Genomic DNA, 26,817 nt, shown 5'->3' with positions numbered 1-26,817 from the left:
GGAACAAAAGGGGCAAAGGAAACACTCCAATCAGTTAGGAATGCTGGTCTGGTCTGTTCAGTGAGGGGGGAGCACAGGCAGATCTGCCTGCTCATCTGGACTGTAAGTCCCATGGCTGCTTCTGAGCAAAGCTATGGTCAGAGCTCAGATTTTATTCATCATTTTGTTAAGGAAAGAGAGAAGCCAGCTGAATGAACCTCCTCTGGTGTGCTCACAAGTTTCGGCCCCTGAACCCTCTCAATAGGAGCTGTGCTCTGAAGTGTTAACACATCCAATGCCTTTCCACCTCGCTGAACTCTAGAACTCACCACACTGGTCCCCACAGTCCCTGTCCCCACTCTTAATCATGTGTCATCCTGTTAACCAGGTGAGGCAGTCTACCTTTAACATCCCCCATGAACCTGGTCAATTCCAAAGGCTTGGGGGAAAACAGACTTTTCTATTATGATGTAAAAGGCAACAGAAAATACCAGAAACTGTCTTCAACTGTGACTCTCTCCCTCTCCCTTTCCTCCAACCACTCTTAAAAACGGCAAAAGCTTTAAAAAGCCAGTGATTTCTCAGAAATTGGTGCTTTCTGAGCCCTTCCCTCAGGCTCCACAAAGTTCATTGTCCTTTTCGCAAAACCATACCTTGGTTAAAATATTTGGAGTTACCTCCTGAAATTCCATACAAGATCAGCAATGTTTTAGTAATGTCATAACTTTCATAAGCACAGTTCGATGCGCTCACAGTGAGAGGACAGGGAAAGAGTCCAGTCCGCCACACAGGGACGGTCTGAGTCGGCACCCTCCTCACTAACCAGCGAGAACGGGCTGCTAAGCAAACGAGGGGCTGAGTGGCTACATCACTTATTTTCAGGGGCAGGCCATCTTCTTCAAAGTACCTATTTACTAATACAGTTAATGAGCTAATTATGAATCACTTTTATTTATTTTTAATCGATTAATATCTGCTTCAATTATTTAGAAAACCTTGCATTATGCCTTCTAGTTTTGTTTTAAGCTAAGCTCAAAAGCAGGAAAAAACGAACTGAAACAGCAAATTAGAGGCCTTACCTGCTTCCAGAGCATCCTAGTAGGTTGTAGTGTGCTAGCTGCCCAGCCAGGGCTCCCATCAGCCTGCTCTCAGTCTGCTCCAGCTCTCCCCACTTCCCACAGACCTGTGCACCACGTTCTACAGAGGGGCTTTAAACACAGCCACAAGTGTGCGTGGTTTTACAATGTTCATGGGAGAATGAGGCCTTCAGAAGAAGCTGCTGCAAGGGGCGGGGGGGGGGGGGCAGGCGGGGGCTGAGAGCTAAACAACAGACAGGAGGAGGGTGCACCTCCTAGGAAGAGAAGCTGGCAGGAGTTGAGCTGGGAGGGCACTGCTGGTGTCGGGCAGGGCCAGGCTAACCCCAAGGTTGAAAAGGCTTCACCAACTGGCATTCACAAAACTGACAGGACAGAAGGGCTCTGCAGCTTTGGAATCATCAATGCAGTTGATCCACCCAATTCAGCCCCCAGCTGAAGTGAGCTTCCTCCCCTTCCCTTCAAGACCTTTCCTGGGATCACACTGACTCCTGGTACAGGGAGAGGTCCAAGAACCTTTCAGAACCCAAAGTGACAGGAGCAAAGGAAATGACACCCTTCTGCCCTAGCACAGCACACCCAAGCACTGCAAATGCCAGCCAAAGGCGCACTGGGTCCACTTGGAGACCAGAGAAACTATCTCTTGGCCTCAGAACAGAAAGCAAGAACTCAGATACCTGAAGCATATGATTAAGCCATGGCAGAGTATTTAACTGAGTGCGTTTTTTCTGAACCAGTGCCTGAGAAGCTGTGCTGACATGTTTCTACAGAGAGAACTCTGGGGAGGCACCTGGGAGCTTCCCACAGACCAGGATGAAGCCCGCTCTAGCACCCCACCAACTGAGTGAGCAACTGTTGCAGAATGGGGTTACAACTGCTCGGAATCACTACTTTGCCATTTTGCATTATAATCCCAAGGACCACTCCCTGCCACAGGCACCCACCAGAGCAAGCATAGCAGAAGCATCCCATTCACTTAGCATGTCCTCAACCCACCATGGGACAAAAATAACCGAAGGGCCTAAGTCTCCTGAAAGTGGTACCCAAGGAACCCACAATGCAGTGAAGAGGATTACGGCCAGGCAGGCTGCTGGGGCACAAGGAAGGCACTTTGCTGAACCCGGTATGCTGGCTTCCTCCTGTACTGGCCCAGGCCACCTGCCACCCAGCCTTGCATGTCATTTACAGCACAATTACAAACCACTGCAGGCCACCTCTGAGGCGCTCAGAGGGAACCACGTGGCTACGTCTGAAACCAGGGTCCCAAGCCTTGCTTACTACCTCAAGTAGCTGAATTGGTTTTGAAATGAAAATAGTTTTATTTTCTGTCATCTTTACTGAGATCCTTACCCTAGATGGGAAGGTGAGCTGGGATAACCTTTTGAGAAAGCAAGATGTAGTAAGAGTCTGATAAAATTAATATTCTGAGATGTTACACACTACTATTCACATTACCAGCATTTTCATTAATGCCACCCAAATTGTCTTTGAAGCAAATACTATTGTCTCCAACTTACATACTAAGCATTCATTAGGCAAATGGTAATGGGTCCCACCCAGGGTTCCACCGCCAGGACTCAAACCCAGGGCTGTGCAGCTCCCCACCTTGAATGTTCAGCCACAGAGCTGGGAAGCCACAGTCAGGCGACCCAACACACGAGAACATGTGCAAAAGCTCACTGTAGTCCCTTTGTAAGAGTGAAAAGTCATAAATATAATCTCCTAATTATTTATCATAAATAATGTCCATCCATACAATATTTAAAAAATTGTTTGTAAGAGTTTTTCAATAACAGGAGAAACTACTTATCTAGAACTAGATTTAACAATGACAACAAAAAACCCACAAAATGCCAGCTTTGCAACATATTTAAAGAAGCATTAAAAATAACAACAAAATATGCCCAAGGGCTAGCAGGAAAATTATTAGTTTCTTTTCTGTATTTTCCAGAGCCCTTCAGTAAGTATATTATTACTTTTATAATCATAACCCAAGCAAGGTGTTATCATTTCAGCTTTACTAACACTGACTTTGCCTTCCAAGGTCAAAGGGCAGACAGGGCAGTGCTTATGTTACGTCTTCTTTAAGAACCCGGCCAGCGTGACTCAGCTGGGGCATCGTCCAGGAACCGAGAGGTTGCAGGTCTGATCCCTGGTCAGGGTGCGTACGGGAGACAACCAATCCACGCTCTCTCTCCCTTCCTTAGTTACTGGTTTAGTAAGCTATCCCTCACAGCAGCATACACCACTTCCCCCGCCAAGAAGACAGCTCCTGAAGAAGCTACCCCGCAACCCCAGAAACCCTGACGATGTGGAAGACAGAACCCAGTAGAGACGTGAGTGAGCAGGTGCGGGGGTTCTCTCCAGTACCCCATCCCTCTGGCCATGGCACACCAGCTACAACAAACAGGCTTTTCCCTCCTTTGCCAGCTCTCATCGAAGGCAGTGCTGCCAGAGGGCTGTGCTGAGCATAATCCCGAGACTGCAGTCAGACTTAGGAGAAGAAAACTGAGAATTTATTAGTGACGCGATCATCAATATTCTTATTACCTGAGAAGTACTACCTGCTTATTCTGTCCAGGCACTACCTGACACACTTTGCCGACTATGCGCGGACAGCCACGGGTATCGCCCGTTTATAGACAGCTCAGAGATCAAACGTCCGGCCTGAGCAGCACGTGTGGAGGCAGACGGCACCGCTATTGCACGTGCCTCTGTGGCTGAAAGCACGCCACGGAGTCTCCCGGTCTGCCTCCTGCAGAACTCTGGGGTCTCCGAACCTGCTGCTCCCTCCCTACCAGCTACCTGCCTGGCCCTGACCATTTAATAGCAAAATGAGATAGGCTCAGCCTCTCACCAGCACCGATGCTGCTCTCCTGATGGGACAAGTCACCCCAAAGCCCCTCAGAGAAGGAAAGCCCACGAACACCCCCAGTGGAGGTGCTGACAATCACCTTTCACATCACCAAAACTGGAAAAGCACTCCATAAAACCCAGGTTGAGTGCTAGGTGCTTGTGGATATGCACACAATGGATATTCCCAAAGAGAGAATCAAACTTGCTTCAGATTTCTCCACAACATTTAAAGCCAGAAACACCAGGGACATGCAGAAGCTCTGAGGCAGAGAAACCCGTCACTCAGGCACACGGCAGGCTTCAGGGAATATGGCACCAAGTAGCTCCTCTTTAGAAAATTGGCCGATTAACACACAAAACAAAAAGATACTGACGAGTGGAAGGGCTGGAGCTGCATGGGTGCCTAGGCCCCAGGAAACTTGGAGGTTCTCAGTGTGAGGACCATGGCACCTGGTCAAAGTGAAGCATGGTGCAGGTTCAAGGCCAGCGGAGCACTGTCTGAGGAGTGCAAGGAAGGCGCAAGACCCTGCAAAGCCGATATAGCACACAAAGGCAACGAAGACAGCACCACACCTACAAGCCCTGCCAGGCAAGACACACCCTCAGGAAGCCCTGCAGGAACAGGGACCACACAAAAAACTTTGTGATCAGAAGAAGTCCCCATAAAAGTCCTGGTGGGTGGGGATCATGAAGTCTGTGTAAACACAAAACCAAGACTAATCAGTAAAGAAGCGGACGCAGTGTAATTAAGTGTATTCTTCTCATTTATCTCTTTGCTCCGCAGGTCCAGTGGTTAGAAAGACGGGCTGTGGGTCATCAGACCACCTGGACTCCAACGCCACTTCTGCACCTACCAGCAGCACCACCTGAGCCTGGGCAGGTTGTTTCGCCAAGCCTCCCTTCACATTCTGCTAGGTGAATAAAAGAGCTTCTCCCTGTCCTGGGAGGGCTGCAGGAGACACTGCATAGTCACAGGGGTGTCCAACCTTGTGGCGTCTCTGGGTCACTGGAAGAAGAGATGTCTTGGACCACATTAAATACATTAAATACATTGTGACACATAATCATACACACACAAATCTAATAATGTTTTAAGTAAATTTACGATTTTGTGTTGGGCTGCATTCATAGCCATCTTGGGCTGCATGCGGCCCACGGGCTGCAGGTTGGACACCCCTGGTAGGAGGTGAGGGCTTGGTGGGGCCAGTGACAATTGTTAGTGTGACAGGTGCTGAACTCCCTCACTTGCTGAGAGCAAAGGGAAGCTGAAGCACCCACCAGATAAGGAAGGCTCTGAGCACAAGGAGCCCTCTTCCCCATTCATAGGCCTTTTACTTCCTCTGGCCTTACTCTAAAACTCACCCAAAAAGGCCCTCTGTACTCTGAACAGTTTTGCAAGCTTCAGTTCATTCTAAGCCTTACTCTGTTACAATCCTCACAGGTCCCCATTCTTTGGAATTTGGTCTCAGTTCTATATTCTTATTCCTACCCTTTAGGCTTGTACTGAGGTTAGTGCATCAGTCTCTTGTGAATCAATCTCTGATAAAGCCACAAACTCTATGGACAAGAGTCATCTTCTGCATCTTTCCATGAGATAACTTATAATGCTACTTCTGAATTTCTTTACATCTCACAGGCCATACAAGATTATTCCCTTTTATATTTTTAGCTGTCACTTCAGACTTGTCTTTCAATTCTTAAAAATCTGTTTGCTTAAATTTAGACAAGATGCCCATAACAGAAACACTCTTTAGAGCATTGCACCACGGCTCCGCTCCCACCTGTACCAATTCGCCAGGTTCCTGCTTCTCCCTCTTAACTCAAGGGCACTAATTCCTTCCTTGAGGAGGCAGTAACAAAGTGCATGGGCTTTTTCGTCAAGCAGGTCTCCATCACCTCCAGCCGAGTTCTTTTAAATATTTTCTGGTTGCACCTCAAGTAAGATCCTTAGATCTACTGAGGCCTAATTTGCCTCTCTTAAAACAAGCTGTTGTCAAGAAGAATGAGGAGAATGCTGTTGTGCACCCGTGCAGCACCGGACACCAAGAAGGCAGTTGGCAAATGCTCGCTGGTCCTGCTGTTGGCCTTTCAATTGTCTTCAGATAAAACAGCAACTCAGCAAATGCTCCCTTTTTGGTAGAATGAAATTTCTAAGAATAATCTAGATGGTAGGGGTCCTGCTCCCTCTACCCCAACTTCCCTCCAGGCCAGTTCTGGAATGCCAGTATACTGCAGCACAGGACTGGCTTCCTGATCCTGGAATCCTCCTGCAATCCACTCCCCCACCTGCACTGGTCTTCTTCATTTTGCACTTGACAGAGTCCTTCTAAGAGGAGGTAGCCCCCACCCGGTTTGAATCTGGTCTCTACAGACACATTCAAAGCAGGTTTGCAGGTCGCATTAGTTGCTAGCTTCCATCCCCCACACCTTGAGGATGTCTTCTTCACTTAACACTGCTTGGAGCTCCCCAGCATCAGCACTGGACTGACATTTCCCAGTGCAGCACCTTGCCAAATCACATTAGCCTGTCTAGGCTTTGGTTTTCTGTCTACAGACAGAGGGCTAACATTGCCGATTCATGAGCCTGCTCTGCAAACTCAGGGAGGACACTCAGGCAGAACCAAGCCCCACAGAGCTCCATGTACTGTGAACTGCTGCTGCTGCTGCGTAACTGAGGACCAGGTAGACACTGTTGGATGGTGTCAGTAACCCAGAGTGTAAAAGTGCTAAGACCTATATCACCTGCATCCTTGGGCTAGGCACTCCAAGCCATAAAAGTTGTGCCAAGTCGCACTCTGCTATGAACATATTTTTATGCTTCGAGTGTTACTGAAGAGCAGCCCTTTGAAAAGATTTACACTAGAAACTCAGAAACAATTTCTGGAGCTTTCTAGTGGTGACTTGCTGGTTCGCACAGCTTTTGCTGTTGTTTGAGTTCGAATTTATTTAGGCAATAATTACTGAATCAAACACTGTGTTTTGAAAACACCCTACAGTTACTCCAGTTCATGCTGTTCGAACATAAAGCTATTTAAATTTTAATTCAAATTAAACACAATTAAACTCCAGTTCCTCAGTTGCACTGGTCATATTTCAAGTGCTCAGTGGCTACTGTACTGGACCGTACAAATCCAGAAACCCCATCTCCACAGACCGTCTACCAGACAGTGCTGCTGTAGCTTTCCCTTCCTTTCGCTTTTGTTTTCTCCACCGTACACAGAACATGTTAGAAGCTGCAAAGAGCTCAGAGAAAGAAAACAACATGTACTTCCATCACGTGCACAGAACAAAAAAACCTCCTGAACAACTTTACACAAGTCACATACAGCCACACACACACACCTGATAAAATACTTCAGAAATAGCCCGAAAGCTCTGGGGAGGTAAGAGTCTTATTAAAAAAAAAAACACTAGGCCCTGGCTGGTGTAGCTCAGTGGATTGAGCACGGGCCTGTGAACCAGACAATCACGGTTCGATTCCCAGTCAGGGCACATGCTTGGGTTGCAGGCCAGTTTCCGGCAGGAGCCAGTTCCCTGCAGGGGATGCACGAGAAGCAACCATACATTGATATTTCCCTCCTCTCTCCTTCCCTTCCCCTCTAAAGATAAATAAATTAAATTAAATTAAAAAAAAAAAACTAGAGAAGCCCTGGCTGGTGTAGCTCAGTGGATTGAGCACAGGCATGCGAACCACACGATCGTGGTTCGATTCCCCGTCAGGGCACATGCCTGGGTTGCAGACCAGTTCCCAGCAGGGGACTCACGAGAGGCAACCATACATTGATATTTCTATCCCTCTCTCCTTCCCTTCCCCTCTAAAGATAAATAAATAAAGTCTTTAAAAAAAAACTAGAGAATACATTACTTAGGCATTGTTTAAATTTTTAAAAATACAAAAGTATATCTGGATTCAAAGGGAGAAAGCATTTCCGAAGCTTCATGTTGGTCTCCAGCTGTGTCCACAGCTTTCTCTGAAGACTCAGAACTTCAATCTTTAACAGTTTCTCCAAGAGAAAGTTTTGGTCTGAGAGGAAAAGTTGTTCAAACTTTCAAAAGCCAAGCAAAAGACTATTTCTTTCCAGCTGGCAACAGGAGCAACCCAATTTTTGGTTTCATTTTCCTCAGAGAGAAGAAAGGGAAAGCAGAAGCTGTTCTAATCCCTCATGTGACAAGTCACACAGCAATTTCAAGTCTCTTACATGTAATCCACCCTTCGAGGAAGATGTCCAAGGCCCCGCTTCACAGATGGGGAAACTGAGGATAAAGCCAGCCAAAACCAGACCTGTCAACCACACTATGAGAATGCATGACGCAGGCTATGTGCAAGCAAGCTCAAGGGTATATCCTTGCTTCCCAGTGCTGGGAAATGAATGCCAGCCGAAGGATTCAAAGCAAAAAATAGAAATAATTTGATTTTTCACTGCCCTTCAGGCCCTGCATTCTAACCATTCTTTTAGATCCCCAAGAGCCCAGAAATACTCTAGTCTGAAATCTTTCCAACATGGAAAGATACCAAGTACCTATACTCACATGTTATCACTTAGGAAATTAACTACATTCTTAACTCACAGAAAAGCCTAAGTAATTGTGCAGAGCAGCTGATTTGATAATTAAAGAAAGCGGAAACCCACAACAGAAAGGCATGTTGCGGCTAAATCAAAGACACTCCCTGCCAAAGGGAAGCTGTTGCCACCCCCACCTAGTCCACATGTCAGTAGGAGACGAATAAATCTCTGCGTAAAGACCCACATAGCCCACCATCAAGTTCAGGCCTTGCCTCCTCCTCCTCAATGCCAGCAAAAGGAACACACATCTCTAAAGCCCAGGACACACAGGCACTGGTCACAGGACACTTACCAGTGACCAGTGGCCAAGTTTTTTAACGTTTCATGCTAGGTACCACTTTTACAAGAAAAGAGACCAAGTAAAACTAAATGGGTGCACCTTTCAAATACAGTATAGGGTTTTTTCATGTTTTGTTTTGCATTTGATATTGCAAGGGTTTTTCATGTTTTGTTTTGCATTTGATACTGCCTTAACCACACTCTTCAGGAAAACAGGCAAATAAACTGCAATAGTTCTAAACATTCTGCATTCAAATAACTTTAGAGATAACAATCAAATCTTTAGAAATGATAAGAAAAATAACAATTTGGTTTATTTAAACTATGTAGACCTGCCACCACCACCCCCATCCCCGCTTGCTCATCTAAACTGACAGAGCCTTTCTTCTTTTCACCCATCCACCCAACACTTATTCAGAGGTAGCTGCTAACACGTACTTGGCTGTGAAAATGCAGGAGACACAGCTCCTCCTTCCTGGAGGGAATGTGGGGAGCAGTGGTCACTTTCCTAAGAGCAGCAGTAACTCCAGAGGAAGGGACCGTGGGAGAACCACGTGGGAGTCTTCTTTCTTATCCTCCTGAAGGAAGCACAGGGCACTGAAGGGGGGGCTCTGGAAAGCCCCCACTCCCACAATTCTGGTCTGCAGAACATGTGGTTCCAACCACTCCCATCCACCCTGGCTCCCAGCAGAGGAATGATACCTCTGCAGAATACTTCATGAACGGGACTTTTTAATCACTATAATTTTCCTGTATTTATTCATATGTCTTTCATGCAAACTTTTCTTAGGTGACAAACTTTAAGAACAGTCCCCATAAGAGAGGCACAGGAAAGGACTCATAGCAATGGTTGCTCTGGCTGCCTGAGTTCAATGGTGATAACCAAGCCAGAGGACAAAACCAGTAATCAACAAGAGACATCCTGATGGGTTGGACTCAAGGGACAGAAGTGTTGGAGAAGAAAACAGCACCTCCTCACCAGCCGTTTCACCATGGCAAGAGAAGTCTAACTATAGGAGAATGTCTGCATGCAGCCCAAAGCCCCAGAAAATTCTATACCTTCATCCTCGGAAACTGTGACTATGATGAGATCATCATCACTAATGTGACATACCTTAAGACAGAGGGTATCTAGGTAGGCCTGACCCAACTACGTGAGCCCTTAAAGCAGAGGGCTTCCTCCAGCTGCCGAAGAGATGGTCAGGAGCTTAGAGAGCTACTGCCAGTTTGAAAATGGAGGGCCCACAAGCCAAGGAATGCAAGTGGCCTGAAGTAGCTGAAAGAGGCCCCACAGCTGACAGCCAGCAAGGAATGAAGAGGGATCTCAGCCGACAACTGCAAGGAACTGATTTCTGCCAATAACAGGAATGAGCTTGCAAAACGACCCTGAGCTCCAACGGAGAACACTGGAGCCAAAACCTTCACTTTGACCTAGCCACCCTGTCTTTTGGCCTGCAGAAAGTATGAGACAGTAAATAAGTGTTGTTTTAAGGTGCTGAATTTCAGGCCATCTGTTACACAGCCGCAGAAAACTAGCGCAGCACAGAAATCTTAGAGTAAGACATTTAGTTGTAGTACAAATCCCAAACTGTTGGGGGAGATGGGCCCTGACCACCTCACTTGTGAGGCACACTGGTACTGGCAGGGGTCTTGAACACCTGTTTCCACCACCGTGGTGACATACCTGCCCCTCAACTCAGGTGCCACACTCGCTGGCAGGCTTCTGAAAGGAGAAACACTGACAAACTAACTGGTGCCTTCTAGATAGGCCTCTCTAGTCACGCTGGCCAGGGGCAATTTCTAGATGATACTGTGGCTTGCACAATCTCCAATGAATCTGGTTAGTGTGATTCAGCCACCCCTCTCCTGTTAGCCTGATTCTGCTAGCATCATCAAGTTTCTGAATTTGAACATTAACAAAGTTTTTTGGGTTTTGAGTTTTTGTTTTGTTTTGACTAGTCTTTTACTGAACCAAAAAAAATCCAGATCCTAAACTGTAAGGACCTAACCAAGGCACAAAAGGTCCTCATTTTCCAGGATAACTTATCTCTACCCCCATGGGCCACTTACAGGAATCCATTTAAAACGGGGACCAAAATTTCCTATCCGTGAACAAAAGAAGGTCTGAAACTTTACCTTAAAATTAAAATTATGAAAGACTCACTTTTTATTTAAAATATTTACTTAAAAAATTACTTGCAAAATCATTAAGCCACAATCATGCATTCTTTCCAGGAAGCAAATGAGGTAGCAGCAAGACGGGCCCCACTTTCCCCACTTTGACTTCCAGGACCTAAGTATTAAGAAAGCAGAAATACTCAAAGCCTCCATTTTTCCCCAAGGACACTCCCAGCCTGTTTGAAATTCCAATCCTCCTGTCCCACAGCATCTGTCCTGCCCTCACGCTCCTCTTTCTCACCAGCAGCCCCCTCCCGGAGCGTCAACTACCCTAACTTCACCCAATCTCCTTTATTAGTGAACAGGCATAGCGGTCACCAAGTCTGTCACACCCCGCCCGTGCACTAAATTTTCAATTTCACTTTGCAGAGGGACTGGGGGCAGTACAATGGGCAGGAATGAGTGATGCTATTATTAGGTAGGGAGGAGTGTTTGAGCTCATTTCATAAATGGTAAGTGCAAAGTGTGATAATTCCTGCTTCCCTCTACAACCTTGTACTTCCGAGGTCTCTGATAACGAACATTCAGAAAACAAGACCCACATGTGCCTCCGCCACCTTTGGAGGCAGATTTCACAGTAACCCCTCCCTGCATCTGTGATGTTTGTAGGACGAGACTGGAGTTGGAGAAAGGAAACTAGAGTGATGATGGCTGTGGGCTGAGGCAGGCCCTGCTGGGCTCTCCCTCACCTGTGCCCTCCCACTTGGTTCCCCCCAGGATGTGCTGGGAAGGGTCACACTGGCTCTACTTTAGGTAGTGCCAAGTCAGGCTGGAGTCACACAGAGAGGAGGGATCCCAGCTGCTCCTCCAGGCCCTGGCTCCCTCAGGAGAACAGAGGAAAGAGCACTATGTGGCTATGTACTACAAATGGCATCTTTCAGTTTCTCACATACTTCACACAAAGAACAGAATTTCTTTTGGAGGAATAAAAGGTGTCAAAAATTAAGCCCTGTCAGAACATGCAGAGAATATACTTATGATTTCTGTACACTGCAAGAATGCCTGAGAGGACAACCTTCAAAAGGTCAAGTCCCCAGCGGAAGCCCGGTCAGAGCCCAGGACTGAAGGGTTCTGCCAAGGGACTGGGGCACTTGTTTCATTGTGCCCTGCCTGGGGCTCTGTAGGGTTACCAGTAAGGCTGTGACAGAGGACCTGAGGTCACCCCTCCTACCCTCCCTTGTGTAAGGCTTTTCTTAATCTTTAAACTGATGAGGTGAAAAGCAACAAAGCACTGCTGGGTCAGAAGGTAAGGGGTCAGGAGGTGAGGGCATGTGAAAGTGGCAGCAACCAGAGGCCGGGACGCACAGGCCCACGAGCCTCTCCACACCTGCCCATATCTCTACATCAGTAGCCCAAGTATAAAGCACATCTCACACTGTTCCCAAAGTTCAACCAAAAGATGAAATATGAACCAGAGCCAATGGCAGCTCCAAAACAAGCATTTCACCTTCACTACTCTGAAGGTTCTTGCGCTAATCCCTATCCTCTCACCTACCTTTTCTTTATCTCACTCAAGGATGGAAGCAGAATGGCAAGACCACAAAGCCAGATCACCAGGCAAGGCTTCCGAGAGCAGAAACCTTCTCTCCAGAAAAGAACAAACAGTGCAGATTGCTACATGGACCACCAGGCAAAGGCCCAACTGAGTTCAGTTGATGCTACACAAACTCCCACCACACTGAGCAGCTGCTTTTCCTCTCTTGAGGACTGCAGACACTATCTTTCCAGAAATGTCTGTCCTAGGACACTACAGTAAGTCTGACCAGCTTCTCACCAAGCAGGTCCTTTCCTACTGGCCAGGGGAGGGGCTCTCTTCGCTCTTTCTCTTTGTAAGGCACAAGTAAATAGTTTTCGGTAGCTTTCCCATCACTCTGGGTAAGGTAGCAGCCAGAGGCAAATTCCAGACAAAACTATTTCCTGATATTAAAAGGTGAGTTCCCTTAAGCCCACATTAATGTGGGGGCCCCCACATTAATGATGATCAATCACCTTCCTCCTTTACCATAGGCACAGCTCAATCAACCACTACTCTGGTTTACTATTCCTCCTCCCCATCCCCTGTAAAACAGCAGTCTGATAGAAGGATGGGGAGTAGCAAACCAAGCAGAGGACACCCTGCCCCTCCATGCATACGGCAGGCAATCCTAGCAGGCTCTTCTCTAGGAAGAGACAGTAGGAAGCAGATAGAACGAGGTCAGTACTTGGGGCATATACCACATCCCACCCTGCCCAGCAAAAGGATAGCCAGCACAAGAGGAAAAAAAAATAACATGAGCATTACTGCAGAAGCCCCTATTAGATGGGTTTAAACAAGGAGAACTCCTGGCTGCTTCAAGGCCCACTCTTAGTTCTATGCCACATGGCCTTTGAGCTGAGATCTAACAGGAAGACAGAGAATGGCAGGGTGGGATGCTAGCAGAGAGCAGGAGCAGACCAGGGCAGGGCCCAGAGCAGCAGTTTCAGGATTTAGTCTTTAACCAAAGGGCAATGGGTGCTATCATAGGGTTCCAAGGAGGTGGGACCTGATCAAACCTGCTAGCAGATCACTGCATTGGTAGTGCTGGGGAAGGCCCAGAGGAGCAAGACTTCATACAAGACGACCAACCACCTGGAGCTACTTGAACAATCTCCACTAGAGGTAACAACAGTCTGCATAAGGATGAGGAGGATGAAATACAGAGAGATTAAACAGAAGAGCAATGGAACACTGGACACAAGAGAGAGAATAATGGGCATGAGATCTACATACTGGATGGACAGTGCTATGTGCTTTAGGCAGGGGCACTCTCAGAGGGCTGGGTTTTGGGATCAGGATCCCAAGACTGTGTCTCTCATGCCAACCCCTGCCCCAGATTCTAGCAAAGCACCTGGCATTCAGTGGGCTTATTCATTAAGAAGAGCAACAACAAGGTACGTACTGAGGCTCACCAGGTAGAAACCTACAGAAAGGAAAGGGCATCCAGAGCACCAGTAATTTGTACAAGGGCATGATGCTCCCACTGCTAGAAACTCACAAATGGAAGAAGTGGGACTCAGAAGTGGGACTCTCAGCTGTCTGGGCCCCAAAATGCTCCACAGTGAAGACCACTTATCTTTCTATTTCCTAGTACGAAGTCACAGAGCCAATCCCAAGTATAGACAGGCTTGGAAACCTGAAAGTCCCCCAAAGAACTCTTAGGTATAATGTCATATGTCAAGAAACATCTCCTGCCACCTCTTCTCAGCAAGTTCTATAAGTAAGAACTGGAAGAAGTAAGGAAGAGGAGACTGGGCTCCTACTTGGGTCTGAAGTAGGAGCTTACAACTGCATGCTTACGATTCTGGGAATTAAGAAAGTAATGATTCTGAACCAATCAGGTGAAACAAGTTGCAAAACATGCAGCTTTAGTGTGTATCACACATGCTTTAAAGTAGGATCGATCGGTTTTCCAACATATCTCCAACGAGAATAAACAGACCCATAAAAAGGAGAGTTCCTTTAAAAAGTAACCCCAATACCTAAAACAGTGAAATAGCAAGGCCCTAATGTTTGTGACAACCCTAATGTCCTGGAAAATCCTTATGTGCCTTTTAAAAGAGCATGCAATTGTGCAAGGAAAGTTTATGATGTAAGTCTTAAAATATGGAAATAAACCCTATGTATAAATATTTTATTTCTAGATGCTGAGAAATGCACAGAAAGACATACAGAAACTGGGTAATTAATATTTGCACCCGAGCAGCCTCACCTGGGACAGCTCCACCCAGCCACACATGTTTTTTTACCAGTCGTGGTCATCTGTAATTGCACTACACTGAAGTAGAACTTCTAAGTCCCTTTAGTTCGGTATGGAAACATTTTTTAAAAAGGTGGCATCTTCCAAAGAATAAGTATGTGCAACAAACGTTTCCATTTTATTTAAACACTATTCTTTTAAAAAAAAACTGCGGTTGATGTTTTTATGTTAATTTCAGCACAAAATTAAATCATAACATACAAGCTCCCTCCCAAAAAAGTCACTTCTAAATCCAGTTAAATTGTATCACTACCAAAAAAGAAGTCGTCTTTTAAAAAATCTTTGCCAAAAAGAAAAAATGTTAACAATATTTACCTTCAACTTGATTCAAGTTCCTGGCAATACTAAATCATGCGCAACTTACATAAAACGCAATGCCTTTCTTCACCCTACATTGACAAAGGGTCCATAGTGTGTCTTGGGGGGAGGAAAAGGCGGTAAGTGTATATGATCCCCCTTTCCAATCTCAAGACGCAAAGGCAAACATCTGTCCAAATCGGATTTTTTTAGAAATAAATAATAAAGATTTATTCAAAGGTCTTAGGATGTGCAAATATGGTAACACAACTAGGCAATACCAAGTATCTGAAAATTAATATCTAAAAAAATAAAGAAAAGCCTATAGCAAAGAACCTTAGCCTCCACCTTAAATCTCCAAAATAAAACGGAAGCCCAGAAGGGGATGTCCGAGCGTCCACAGCACCCACCGAAGGATCGCACACCCTCCAGGCCAGGGTCCCTAGTTCCCCGCCCCTCCGGTGCCCTGCCTCTCCTCCTCCCCCGCCCCGAGTCCCAGCGCGGCCGCCCGCACGCACTCACCCCTGGATGCCTGGGCTGTAGGCCCGGCTCTTCCACGGAGTGCCGGGCCGTGGCGCCTGGGATCCCGGGCCACCCCCTCCGCTCAGCGCGGCCGCGCGGCTGCCTGACAGCAGGTAGTTGAGGCCGTACGTGCTGGCCTTGTTCTCGCGTTTCCGGCGGCCTGGGTGGAACTGGTGCTGCGATGGAGAGCCGGCGGGCGCGGGGCCGCGCGGCCCGGAGTGCCCGTTGGCCACGCCGGGAGTGCTGGACGAGCCGTCCGCAAAGTGGAAGAAGGCACCGCCGCGCCCTCCGCCCGCTCGCCCCAGCGAGGCACTGCTTGAGGACGACGAGGAGCAGCCAGGGCTCTCGGTGCCCGATTCAGCGTTGGACGAAGACGAGGAGGACGACGACAGCGACGGCGACTTGTGTAGGCGTCGAGCACCCTCAGCCGCGGGCCCAAGCGCCGTCAGCAGCGCTGGGGGCAGCGCGGCGGGGCCGGGCGCGGGTGGCGGGGGCGACGCGGCGGGCAGCACTGGCCCGGCCAGGTCGCCGCCGCCGCCCAGCCCGGCAGCCCCCGCCGCGGCCGCCGTGTCCAGCGCGGGCGAGTTGAGACAGAAGTAGGACGCGAAGCCCGAGCCGCCGCGGCCCACGCCCTGCGAGGTCTCCCAGATCTGCATCCACAGGGCATTGGCCGGCCCCTTCTGCTCCGGCTGGATCCAGGCCACGCGCGGATCCATCCACGCGCCGCCCCGCGGGCCCGCGCGCCCGCCCGCCCCGCCGCGGCCCCGCCCCCGCCGCGCCCCGAGCCCGGCCGCGCCGTGCACGGACCGACGGACGGGCTGCGGGTGGACAGACGGGCGGGCAGACGGGTCTGCCCTGCGGTTACAGCCGGCTCGCGGTGGCGGTTCGCGGGGTTCCGGAGCGGCGCAGATCGGCCCGAGCAGGCCGCGGGTTGGCTCGGGCCTGTCGGGCTCCTTCAGGCGGTGCGGGGCGGGCGCGGGGGCCGCGGCGGCGGCGTTCCACAAGGGCCGCGGGGAGAGGCCATGGGAGAGGGGCGGGCAGCGGGGCCGAGGGGGCGGGCCCAGGCGCCGCGCAACCCGGGACCGGGACCGGAGGGAGGGCCGCCGCCGTGCGCCGGGCCCTCAGTCACGCTCGCGCCGCTGGTTTCGTGCTCCTGCAGCGGCGGCAGCGGTGGCGGTGAAAAGACACTCTCGGCGGCGACAGGGAGCAGGAGAAGGAGGGGGCGCCGCCGCCTCCGCTCCAATGAGGGGCGGAGAGGAAGCGGGGCGGGGGCGGGGCAGGCGCCGGGGGAGCACGGCCGCCCTGGCGAGGCCGGCACGTCAGTGCGCACGCGCGGGCAATTTCAAACCCTCACTAGACACCGCCGCCTTGGTTACCGCGCCTGCGCGCTGGGTGCACCTCAGTGCGGGTTGGGAGAGCGGTTCGTCGGTAGGATTTTCCACTGGGAGGAGTAGAAGGTCTCGCGGTGGTGGTGCTGTGGGGGCCTTTCTAGCCTAGATGTAGCTGCGCTGATGAAGTATCAAGGAGTCCGGTGCGCTGCCCTTGGCCCGGCTGCGTCCGCCGGTTCTGTCTGTCACCACTGTGCCCAAGCGGAGACTTGAACACTTGCGCACAGTGATATGGATCTCTTTCATCCGCTAGGCCATGGTGCGCAGGCGCAGAAGCCAGAGGCTGCTACCGCTGGGTGGAAGTTTCCACGCAGTCGGGTGGAGACCTCGGACGCAGCCTGGGGCCGTGCCCTCCACCAGTCCAGCTTACGTAAGGGCCCGGCTCGCTTCACCGCGCTGCGCCCGCTGCTCCGGCGAAAAGACAAAAATGCCCCAGGTACCCTCCAGTCACATCATCAGGGTTCCATGTATAGCTGGTCACGCTACAGTCACTCGCGTCCTCGCCCATCCACGTGCTCGCCAGCGTCTTCTTGGAGGAGACGGGTCTTACACGCTACGGACTGGGAGACACAGCCAGAGAAGGACCCGGGGGTGGCCTGGCAGTACCCTTCTCTTCCTGTCTCCCAACCGGTTTTGTTTGTTTCCCTTTTTTAATGGTTTTGTGTGCATTACACGAAATTCAGACTTCCAGCTCTGCTCACTGGTGTGATTTCCAGAGCTAAGCTTGGCAGTGCTGCCCATCAGAGAAATAACTGGTGTACATAGGTGTGAAGCCTCATGGCTTCGATTTTTCAAGCTGGCACAGTGTTGGCAGGATTTCAAATAGAGAATCACCCAGCTGTCTGCTGTTTGAGATCCTGGTGTCCAGAGGATGCTGTGAGAGCCTGGTTTGACATGATATTATTTGGAATGCAAGGCTAACCACACATTCTGTGAAGTCCGAAGCAATCGCCAGAGTTAACATAAACCTGGACGTGCCATGAAAGCCCAGAGGGTATGAAGGAACACTGCTGTCTCCTCCCGACTGCCGGACCACACAGTGACCCCGCCCTTTCTGGCCAGAGCCCAGTGAATGCACTCCTTGGCAATCAACTTCAAGAAACCAGAGCCACTTCCCTAAAACTTTGCCTTGCTCCACAGCGCCACAGCACGGGGCACCATTGCATTTAATCATAACCTAAGCAAGGTCTTTTTAACAGAGTTATGTTTTAAATGCTCTCTTCCCCGACTCTCCCCTGCCTCTGCCAGCTGCTTGACACTTCATGGTACCAACATGAAAGATTGTGTGTTGCATACTATGGCTTTTCAGCAAATGGTGTTAATATTTTAAAAAATTAATGTTTTTGTTCATGTTTTTGGGTAGTTATATATTGTACCTGTAGAAATTATAACGAGGATTAGAACGTGTGCATTAAATAAACTACAGAAACACACACAGAGTTCAGTCACTATTCTAGAATTCTGCTTCCATTGACTCAGGCCCGAATCCTAGCAGTCATACCAGGCCCCCCTCTTTCCATACCAACACATCCTTTTGGCTTCACCTGCAGCCAAAACCCAACAGCTATCTGTCCCCTTCATTCCCCCACCTACACCCTCTTCAAGCCACCACTTTTTCTAGCCTATTTTAAAACAGTGCCTCCTAGCTAGTTTCCCATATTCCAGCCTTGCCCATTTTTGGCATTTTCTCAAAACAGCAGCTTGAGTGATACTTTTTTTAAAAGGTGTTACTCTAAAAATTCAGAGTATTTCACTCTTGTGCTCAAAACTCTTCAGTGGCTTTCTTTCTTACTCCGCCTTACTATGATCTGCAACTCCCGGCGTTGTCTGGTTCTCCCTCTCCCACCCACCTCCTTTCCCAGCTCTTTCCCTAACCCAGGCTACACCAGCCACAGCACAGCCGAAACACTCCCTCCCCAGAGTCTTCGCACTTACTGTCCCATGCTTGGGATACTCCTACCGGAGACATCCACATGATCCCCCCACCTCCACTGCCTCCACATCTCAGGCCTGGGTGAGGACTTCCAAGTGACTGTTTAAACTACAAACCTAACTCTCAGCACTCTCTATTTCCCTTCCTTACTATATTTTTCTGTTAGCATTTATCTCCACTAGTTTCCTGGGGGCCTATGACAATATACCACAATATACCGGATGGCTTAACACAACAGAAATTCACAGTCCTAGAGGCTGAAAGTCTGAAATCGAGTTTTCACCAGGGCCACACTGTCTCTAAGGGCTGTAGAAGAGAATCTGTCCCTGCTTCCTCATAGCCTCTAGTGTCGGGGTAGTCCTTGGCATTCCTTGGCTTATAGGTCCATCATTCTCATCTCTAATCTCTGCCTCCTCCATCAGTGCATGCAGTTCTCCCTGTGCCTGCATCTTCTCATCTTGCTTAAGGATACCAGTCACATTGGATTAGGATTCCCTAATGGCCTCACCTTAACTACATCTGCAAAGACCCTTTTTCTAAATGAGGTTACATTCTGCCCTGGCTGGTGTGGCTCAGTGGGTTGAGTGCAGGCTTGCAAACCAAAGGGTCACTGGTTTGATTCTGTCAGGGCACGTGCCTGAGCTGTGGGCCAGGTCAGGTCCCCAGGAGGGGGCGCGTGAGAGGTAACCACACATTGATATTTCTCTCCCTCTCTTTCTCCCTCCCTCCCCCTCTGTCTAAAAATAAATGTTTAAGAAGTCTTTAAAAATAAATGAGGTTACATTCTACTGGTACCCAAGTTGAGTACTTAAACATATCTTTTCAGGAAACACGATTCAACCCCTTTACACCATCTAATATAAATGTTATTTATCTTTTTTATCATCTGTGTCACCTCACTCCATTAGAATGTAAGCTCCAAAGAGAAGAATTTGTAACTGCCCTCTTCCTTGCTGTGGGTCAGCCTGAGGACGATGTCCTCAGTGAGCGCTGGTAGAGTGATGAAGGGTCTACTGACTGATCCAGTGGGCAGGCCAGGCGCCTGCCTTGCCAGCTTCCAGATCTACTACGTGGGTTGTCGTTGTTTACATCTTTTCAACATTTTAAGCTTTCTTGCCTATGGCCTCATGTTCCATCTTTGCTGTTTGCCTGTAGCTAATCTCAGTTTGATTCATGAGGCACCATTCAACTTCTTATAATTAGATCCAGCATTTTGTTATTTGTATATTTGGCCAGAAATCTTTTTATGTAGATTAGAAGTGATGTATTTCTTAACATAAATCAAGAAGCACTACTGAGAGTAAAATGCAGTTCCTGAGACTCTAGGCAGGGGTGGCCTTTCTCATTGCTTCCCTAGCTTCACAGATAAGCTCAGTGTAGGGTAAGTGGAGGCAGTCTGGCTTCCTACCCCAGGTGTCTGGGTAACTGAGGGAAGCAGTGTTCCCATAGCCTTGAATGGGCCTGATAACCAGTGTTTTCATGGCCTTGAGATGGGCCCGATAAACTGTTCCCATAACATGAAGTGGGCTCACATGCACAGAATTATACTATGTTATATAATTTTCTGCCTCGGAGCCAGCTTTGTTTGCCTCTAGTACTTTAAGCAGGTAGGGACTCCCTTCCGGGTGCCACTCCAGGGAGCAAGGGCCACATCGTGTGCCACGTGGAGACTTGCAGGGGGCACGCGGCTTGCAGCACGCACTGCTCTCCCACTCGTGAATAAAGGCGTGTCAGACATCCCAATGGCTCTGTGAACATTCTTCCATCTGCCCAAATGCCATGAACCTGTCAGGCCTTGAATGGTTGCAACACACCCAGCATTTTCCATTTTGGGCCAAAACCTACTTTTCTCTCTCCTGATATTAGAGGAGGGATAATACTAGAGATAACATTATGGTTTTAATGGTTTGCTCTCACAAATGGTTTCCAAAGTGTGGCCTGCCATGGACTGCCTGCAGCAGAATTAGATACGCTGGTTAGTTAAAATGCAGATATCTGGGGCTCCCCTGAGTTACAGGCCAGCACACAACTCCATCCCACAGCCGGTTGTCAGAACTCAGACTCGTGGCCCCTCCCAACGAGGGAAACTAGCAAACGCTGAGAGCTCAGACAAAAAGGAAATGGGTCTGACTAACACAGCACTGACTCTGCCGCAAACTGTTTGAGAGGTAAAATCATCAGGGCCCCATAATTGATTCCATGTGGAGGAAGGGGAGACTCCTGAGAGTGTCCAGGTTTCCACCAAGGAGCTCAGAGCAGGATACCCTGAATGGTCAACATGAGAGCCACTGCCTTAGCAAAGAAGACGGTAGGTCTGTTTTAAAAGCACCACAGAACACTTAGAATTTACTGCCTATTTTACTGTGTGACCTGCACTCCGTTTATAGGGGAAATGCTTCCATATATATATTTGAGAAGCTTACTCTGCTTAGCAAATGGAATTGTGGAGGGCATGGTTGAAGGTAGGGATCTTATTTACGTAGATATAATGGTATCGTATAAATGAACATAAACCTATGATGTAAGAAGACATTGTAAAACAGGAAAAGTCTCATGTTTCAGTTTTCATTCTTATCTAGTAAAGACCCCTTCACTTCATGATTTCTCCTTGCACCCTAAGGTTAACCTTTACAACAAGAAGCACTTACTGTTTTCACACCAGCTCCTCAGTTGGCACTGCCATCCCAGATACTGCCTGCTGCTGGAGACATCTCTGGGCTGCTGTACCCCTCCCACTGAGGTCATTAGCAGGCATGCCAAACCTTATTGCCAGAGCCCAAGGTATTAAGTAAGCCATGGCTCTGTACAGGGAAGCAAATCTAGGTAAACAAACCCTGACTGTCTGTCTCAAGGAGTTTGCTAAAATTTCCCTCTGTTTCAGGATTTGAATCAGGGCACAGAGCCCGTTCTCAAACTTAGATCTGTTTTTTTTTTTTTGGTTGAGAACAGAGACTAAAGAGCCGGTTTACTTTGCAATCACTATGTCATTTCCTGACTGTGAGGCCTTGGGCAAGCTGATTGACCTCAAAGGCCTCAGTTTTCTTATCTGCAGAGTGGGGATAATAGTTCTAACTTATGCTTAGCACTGAGTGAAGACATGAGGGGTTTACCGGAGTGACCAGCACACACCGCCAGTCCTACAGGTGTGTTTCTGATGTTATTTCTCTGAGGTTCTTAATGAAGCTAAAATTCTCTTTGTATCTTTTGTCTCCTGCTTATCTCCTCCTCTAATTAGGGGGAGACACAGTGCGGGCACTGCTGTCTATCACTGCTCTTGGTCAGGCTCCAGCTCCCATGTTGATGGAATTGAGTATCTTACTGCTTCCCAGGTCTAATGAGCCGATTAAATTTTTTATTTCTCTAACTATTCCCTATTCCCAGCAGAACCCCCTGGGAGTGTTTTGCTCTGTTGAACACACCAGAACATAGAGAGGAGGCTGGAGGCATCTCTGGTTCTTATCTTGCTGAACCATCACTCAAGTCATAAGCTTCTGTACCTGACATTTGACAACCAGAGACAAGAGTGCACTCAAGACCCATAGACGAGTGTCTTTCATCACAGGCCAGGACTAGAGGTGAAAACTGGAGGATTCTGAGCTCATCAGACAAGGTGGAATTTACATTCTCAAACAGATCATTAGCGTACTATGTGAAAGGTAACTAGGCAGGGGGAAGAGGGAGGCAGGAAGCCAGTTTGGGCCCAGGGCCATTCCACAAGAAGAGACAGGCACTGGTATGAGGGCCGGAAGAGGGAGAGGGTTGGGGGGACCATGAGGCAGGTTCGGCCTGGGGTTTGAAGGTAGAGTCATCAGGATCGAATGAGGAGTGAGGCAAAGGGAAGAAAAAGGGGTTCGTGCCTGTTTGGTGGACTGAGAGACTGAAGGAGGGCTTCCTTTCCCTAGGCTGGAGTGTGCTGAGGGGAGCAGGAAGCAGTCCTTTTTGGAAACATTAGGTTTGAGACGTCCCTTCACATCCTGGAGCGATATCCAGGAGGCAGTTGGATGCACAGGTCCTGTGTTTGGAAGACGACTGGGTCTGGAAAGGAATGTCTGGAAGTGAACACTTTCCTGTTGGCAAGTGACCTGCTGCTCTGGGTGAGCTCACCCAGTGGGCGGGGGGGGGGGGGGGGGGAGACAACCAGAGCAGAGGAACAGGGGTGGGTGGGACCAGGACCAGGGGGCTTGTCATTTGTGAATTAACTGCATGGTAATTTAAACCTGTTTAAATTTCTGAGTAGATTTAAGATGCGTGTTGTCACTTTTCAAGGCCCTATTCAATACAATGTTTGGGTAATTACTGCATTTGGGAAGCTGCCTCAAATCCACTGAAGCCTAAAAATAGTTAGTTTACAGACCGGTAGATTCTTTTCTCATGACAGCGAAGCCTACAAGTCCCAGTCAGGCAGCCTGGGAGGAGCAGGCTCCCTTTAGACAGAGGCTGAACACAGAGCCTCGCTGGCAGAGACCTTTCCAGTGAGTTCTGTGCAGCCAGCGAAACAGATGTAGGTGATGTCTGGGCTGCCACTAGTCCACCAATTGGTTATTTGTGGAGAAAAAGTGCTCATCATAATGCCGCCTTCCCTCGGAATCCAAAACCATGAAGGGACGATGGTTGGAGGTCCCTATCCTGAAAGGCAGCCACAGCAGAAACAAGATGGCGAGTGGGAAGAGCGCAGGGCGACATTCTTGAAAATGCGTGTGTGATTGAAGGAGTCCATTGCTGAGTTTCACACTAGTAAGTGGTGCTACAGTGCTTCCTAACAGATCACATTAGTTGTGAAAAAAGCATGGCTTTCACCGCCAGCAAAGAAATCATGACAAGTACCAACATTTAAGAAAAAATACAGGAGGGAATGTTTTTAATTGTTGTTCTCCATTTATTTACTTTCTTAAAGGGGAGGGGTATTTAATTTCAGCCATTAAGGGCCTTCGTGCAGCTTAGAGAATATGGTCCCCATGAAGTTTGAGGGCCTAGCTCCCAATCTGGACTCTGGGTGACAACGACATTTTAAGAGTTTGTCATCCAAAGGTGGGGGGCTAGGGGGACAGATTCCTCTGCACACAGGGGCTGAAGAAGGTCTGCTCCCGCCGGGGGGCTTTCCAGGCCGCATTCACCTGTCCTGGCACAGATGCTTCGGAGGAGAATACCTGACGGTGGTGATGGAAGGAGTCTCAGGTCACCCAGATGGAAGCAGGACACCTATTTCTGGCCGCCCCCAGGAGCAAGAGACAAATCCTTCAGAGCAGGTACTAAACATTCTGGGTAAAGAAAGTCTGTGTGAGGCCTGGCTGGTGTAGCTCAGTGGATTGAGCGCAGGCCTGGGAACCACAGGATTGCGGTTCGATTCCCAGTCAGGCCATATGCCTGGGTTGCAGGCCAGTTCCCAGCAGGGGACTCACAAGAAGCAACCATACATTGATATTTCTCTCCTTCTCTCCTTTCCTTCCTCTCTAAAGACAAATAAATAAAATTAAAAAAAAAGAAAGTCTGTGTGACTGACAATGTGCACGATGATGGGGTGTGAGCCATCTCATAGGGAAGCAAAGTGCGTGTTTTCCACTAATCATTCAGAAGTCACAGAGTCCAAGGGATGGAAAGAGTAGAGAAGACACACCTTTGGCACACACTGTTATTTGCATTGTGCCAAGACTTTGTTGTTCATTTTGGGCGTCTGGTCACTGTAGGTTTACACATGTATGTTCCTGCAAAAGTGGTCCCCTACTGGGGTCAGGGAGAGTGCCGGCCCTGTCCACTCTTATAATGACAGGGCTCAGCAAAGGCCTGGCTGAGAGCTGTGTCCTGTACACAGTGTCAGCTGAATAAAAGAACTGACATTGAAGATCTTCCCAGCTGGACCTCAGTCTCCAGACTACCCTTACTTCCACCGATCATTGTTTGCTGAAGCCCGAGGCCTCAGATATCCTTGCTTATGGCACCAGAGTGAGCCACTGGCTTTCCTGTCTCTGACATTTGGTTCAGAATTCACCAATGTTGTGGAAAGTTTTCTCGGTATGGCTTTTGCCTCTCCCAATGCAACCCAAACCTTCCAGACACAGGTCCAAAGAAAATCTTTGTAAAGCTTTCTTGGCCACATCAATCTAAAGTTACAGAATTAGGAGTTAGTGTTAATATATGCAGAAGCCAAAACTCTACTTCTGTATAGGAAGGCAAGGAAAAAGCAAAGAAAGAGGGCAGCCACTCCAGGCTGGGAACTAATGGGCTTTATTAAGGGAAACTTGCATACAAGGCATGTCTTAGATAGCTGCAAGGTGCAATAGTTTCCCATGCCACTTGGCAGTTACCAGAGAATTAATTATGGGGAGAGGGACAGTCGTGGATACTAGTACCCGAATGCTACCAGGGGCAGAAATTACTTTACCTTCTTGTCTAGGTCAGGACAGCAGCCTGTTCCAGGAACTGGCACACAACAGGAGGCACTGCAGGGGTGCTAGTTTATGTCAGAATGAACATCAATTCTGATCACACCGTCTCCAAGGTGGTGTTGTGGAAAGTAAACTTCTCTTTTGCCTGGGTCTAGCTCCCAACACAGACAGTGATCATGTCATGGGACAGCCCTTCTTCCACAGGTAGAGATTTAGTCAACACAAAAATGATCATATTCTGAAAATGAATGATGGGCTGCTCTCATTGTCTAGAATTAGGTAACTCTTTCTCTGCTTAAAATCTCACTCATTAACTCAGTGTCCCAGCTGGACTGCAGGCTGTAGCATAGCAAGAGTCTTACCCTTCTGAGTCCTTGACTGGCCCCTGCCCTCTGCCTACAGGCAGGAGGTGCTCCATACCAGTGGGCGCCATTTGCATTTGCCTGCCTGCTTCTCTGCTCCTTTTGTCATTCACCAGGCAGGGCAGGTGAGGGTGGTCCTGAGACTGCAACAGGCAACCCCAGAATCACGGGAGAATAAACATGCCTAATAACAATTGGTACAGATCTTTAAAAGAATAATGGAAGTCCCAAACTAACCTGAGACAGACACTGTTCACCTCTACATGCTCCAGACAGCAAAAGGAAGAGTCTGGGGCAGACACACATTGGAATCTGTAATATTTAAAGAACAACTACTCCATTCCAAGGGTGCCAGACTCTGACCCAGCTGCCTTCCCAGCGATCTCAACTTCGGGAACTAGAGAGAGAGCAAGAGAAAAAGAGGGTTTTCACACTGGTTTGAAAATGTAAGTACTTATTAAGTAAAAGTTCAAAGATTGAAATGTGTCACTTAATTATATTAGTCATGTAGTATTTATGAATTTGATACAATTGCTGACATCTGGGTGCCAAAACCTACAAAGAAAATGTCACTTAGAGTAAAAGAAGGTATTTAATTTATTTTGTTTTCATCTTTGGCTCAATCAAGTATTTCTAAATTCATTTTCATTTCTTTTCAAATAGAGCATATGCTCTTTTATTAGATCACTACATTTTATCATAGAGTAAGAGAAAGTGATCTTGGCTCAGGTTTTTTATTTCTTATTTTTCCCAAAAGAAGCCAGCTCTTTTCAGGACAACACACTTAGCATATTTTAGAGACACAGATCATAGTACATTTTATACAAGACGAACAACTATCTACAAAGAACTCACATGACTTCACTCTAAGAAGACAACTAATCCAATTAAAAAATGGGGAAAGGACTTGAACAGACACTTCTCCAAGGAGGACATACAGAGGATCCAGAGACACATGAAGAGATGCTCAATGTCACTTGCCATCAGAGAGATGCAAATTAAAACCACAATGAGATACCACTTTACATCGGTGAGAATAGCTATCATAAACAAAGCAATAAACAAATGTTGGAGAGGGTGTGGGGAAAAGGGAACCCTGGTCCACTGTTGGTGGGATTGCAGACTGGTACAACCATTATGGAAAACAGTACGGAATTTTCTCAGAAAACTAAAATTAGACCTGCCTTTTGACCCAGCAATTCCAG

The 26,817-nt window shown here is 48.2% G+C and overlaps 1 protein-coding gene across 2 annotated transcripts in view; it reads right to left on the bottom strand.

Moving 5' to 3' along the window:
• The window catches only part of TENT4A (terminal nucleotidyltransferase 4A), a 44,643-nt gene extending 27,397 nt beyond the window's left edge, over positions 1–17,246 (bottom strand). Inside the window, exon 1 of one of the 2 annotated variants that reach the window (XM_037062982.1) lies at positions 15,547–17,246. In XM_037062982.1, the coding sequence (XP_036918877.1) occupies positions 15,547–16,262 (716 nt within the window). In that variant the 5' untranslated portion in view covers positions 16,263–17,246. The remainder of the gene's footprint in view (positions 1–15,546) is intronic. The other variant, XM_037062981.1, reaches the window with a different exon arrangement.
• Positions 17,247–26,817: the final 9,571 nt, after the last annotated feature.

The sequence above is a fragment of the Sturnira hondurensis genome, unplaced genomic scaffold (genome assembly GCF_014824575.4).
Source record: "Sturnira hondurensis isolate 20B ecotype Veracruz unplaced genomic scaffold, ASM1482457v3 Scaffold0014384, whole genome shotgun sequence".
NCBI classification, from domain to species: Eukaryota; Metazoa; Chordata; class Mammalia; order Chiroptera; family Phyllostomidae; genus Sturnira; species Sturnira hondurensis.
This window is presented reverse-complemented; position numbering and strand designations above follow the sequence as displayed.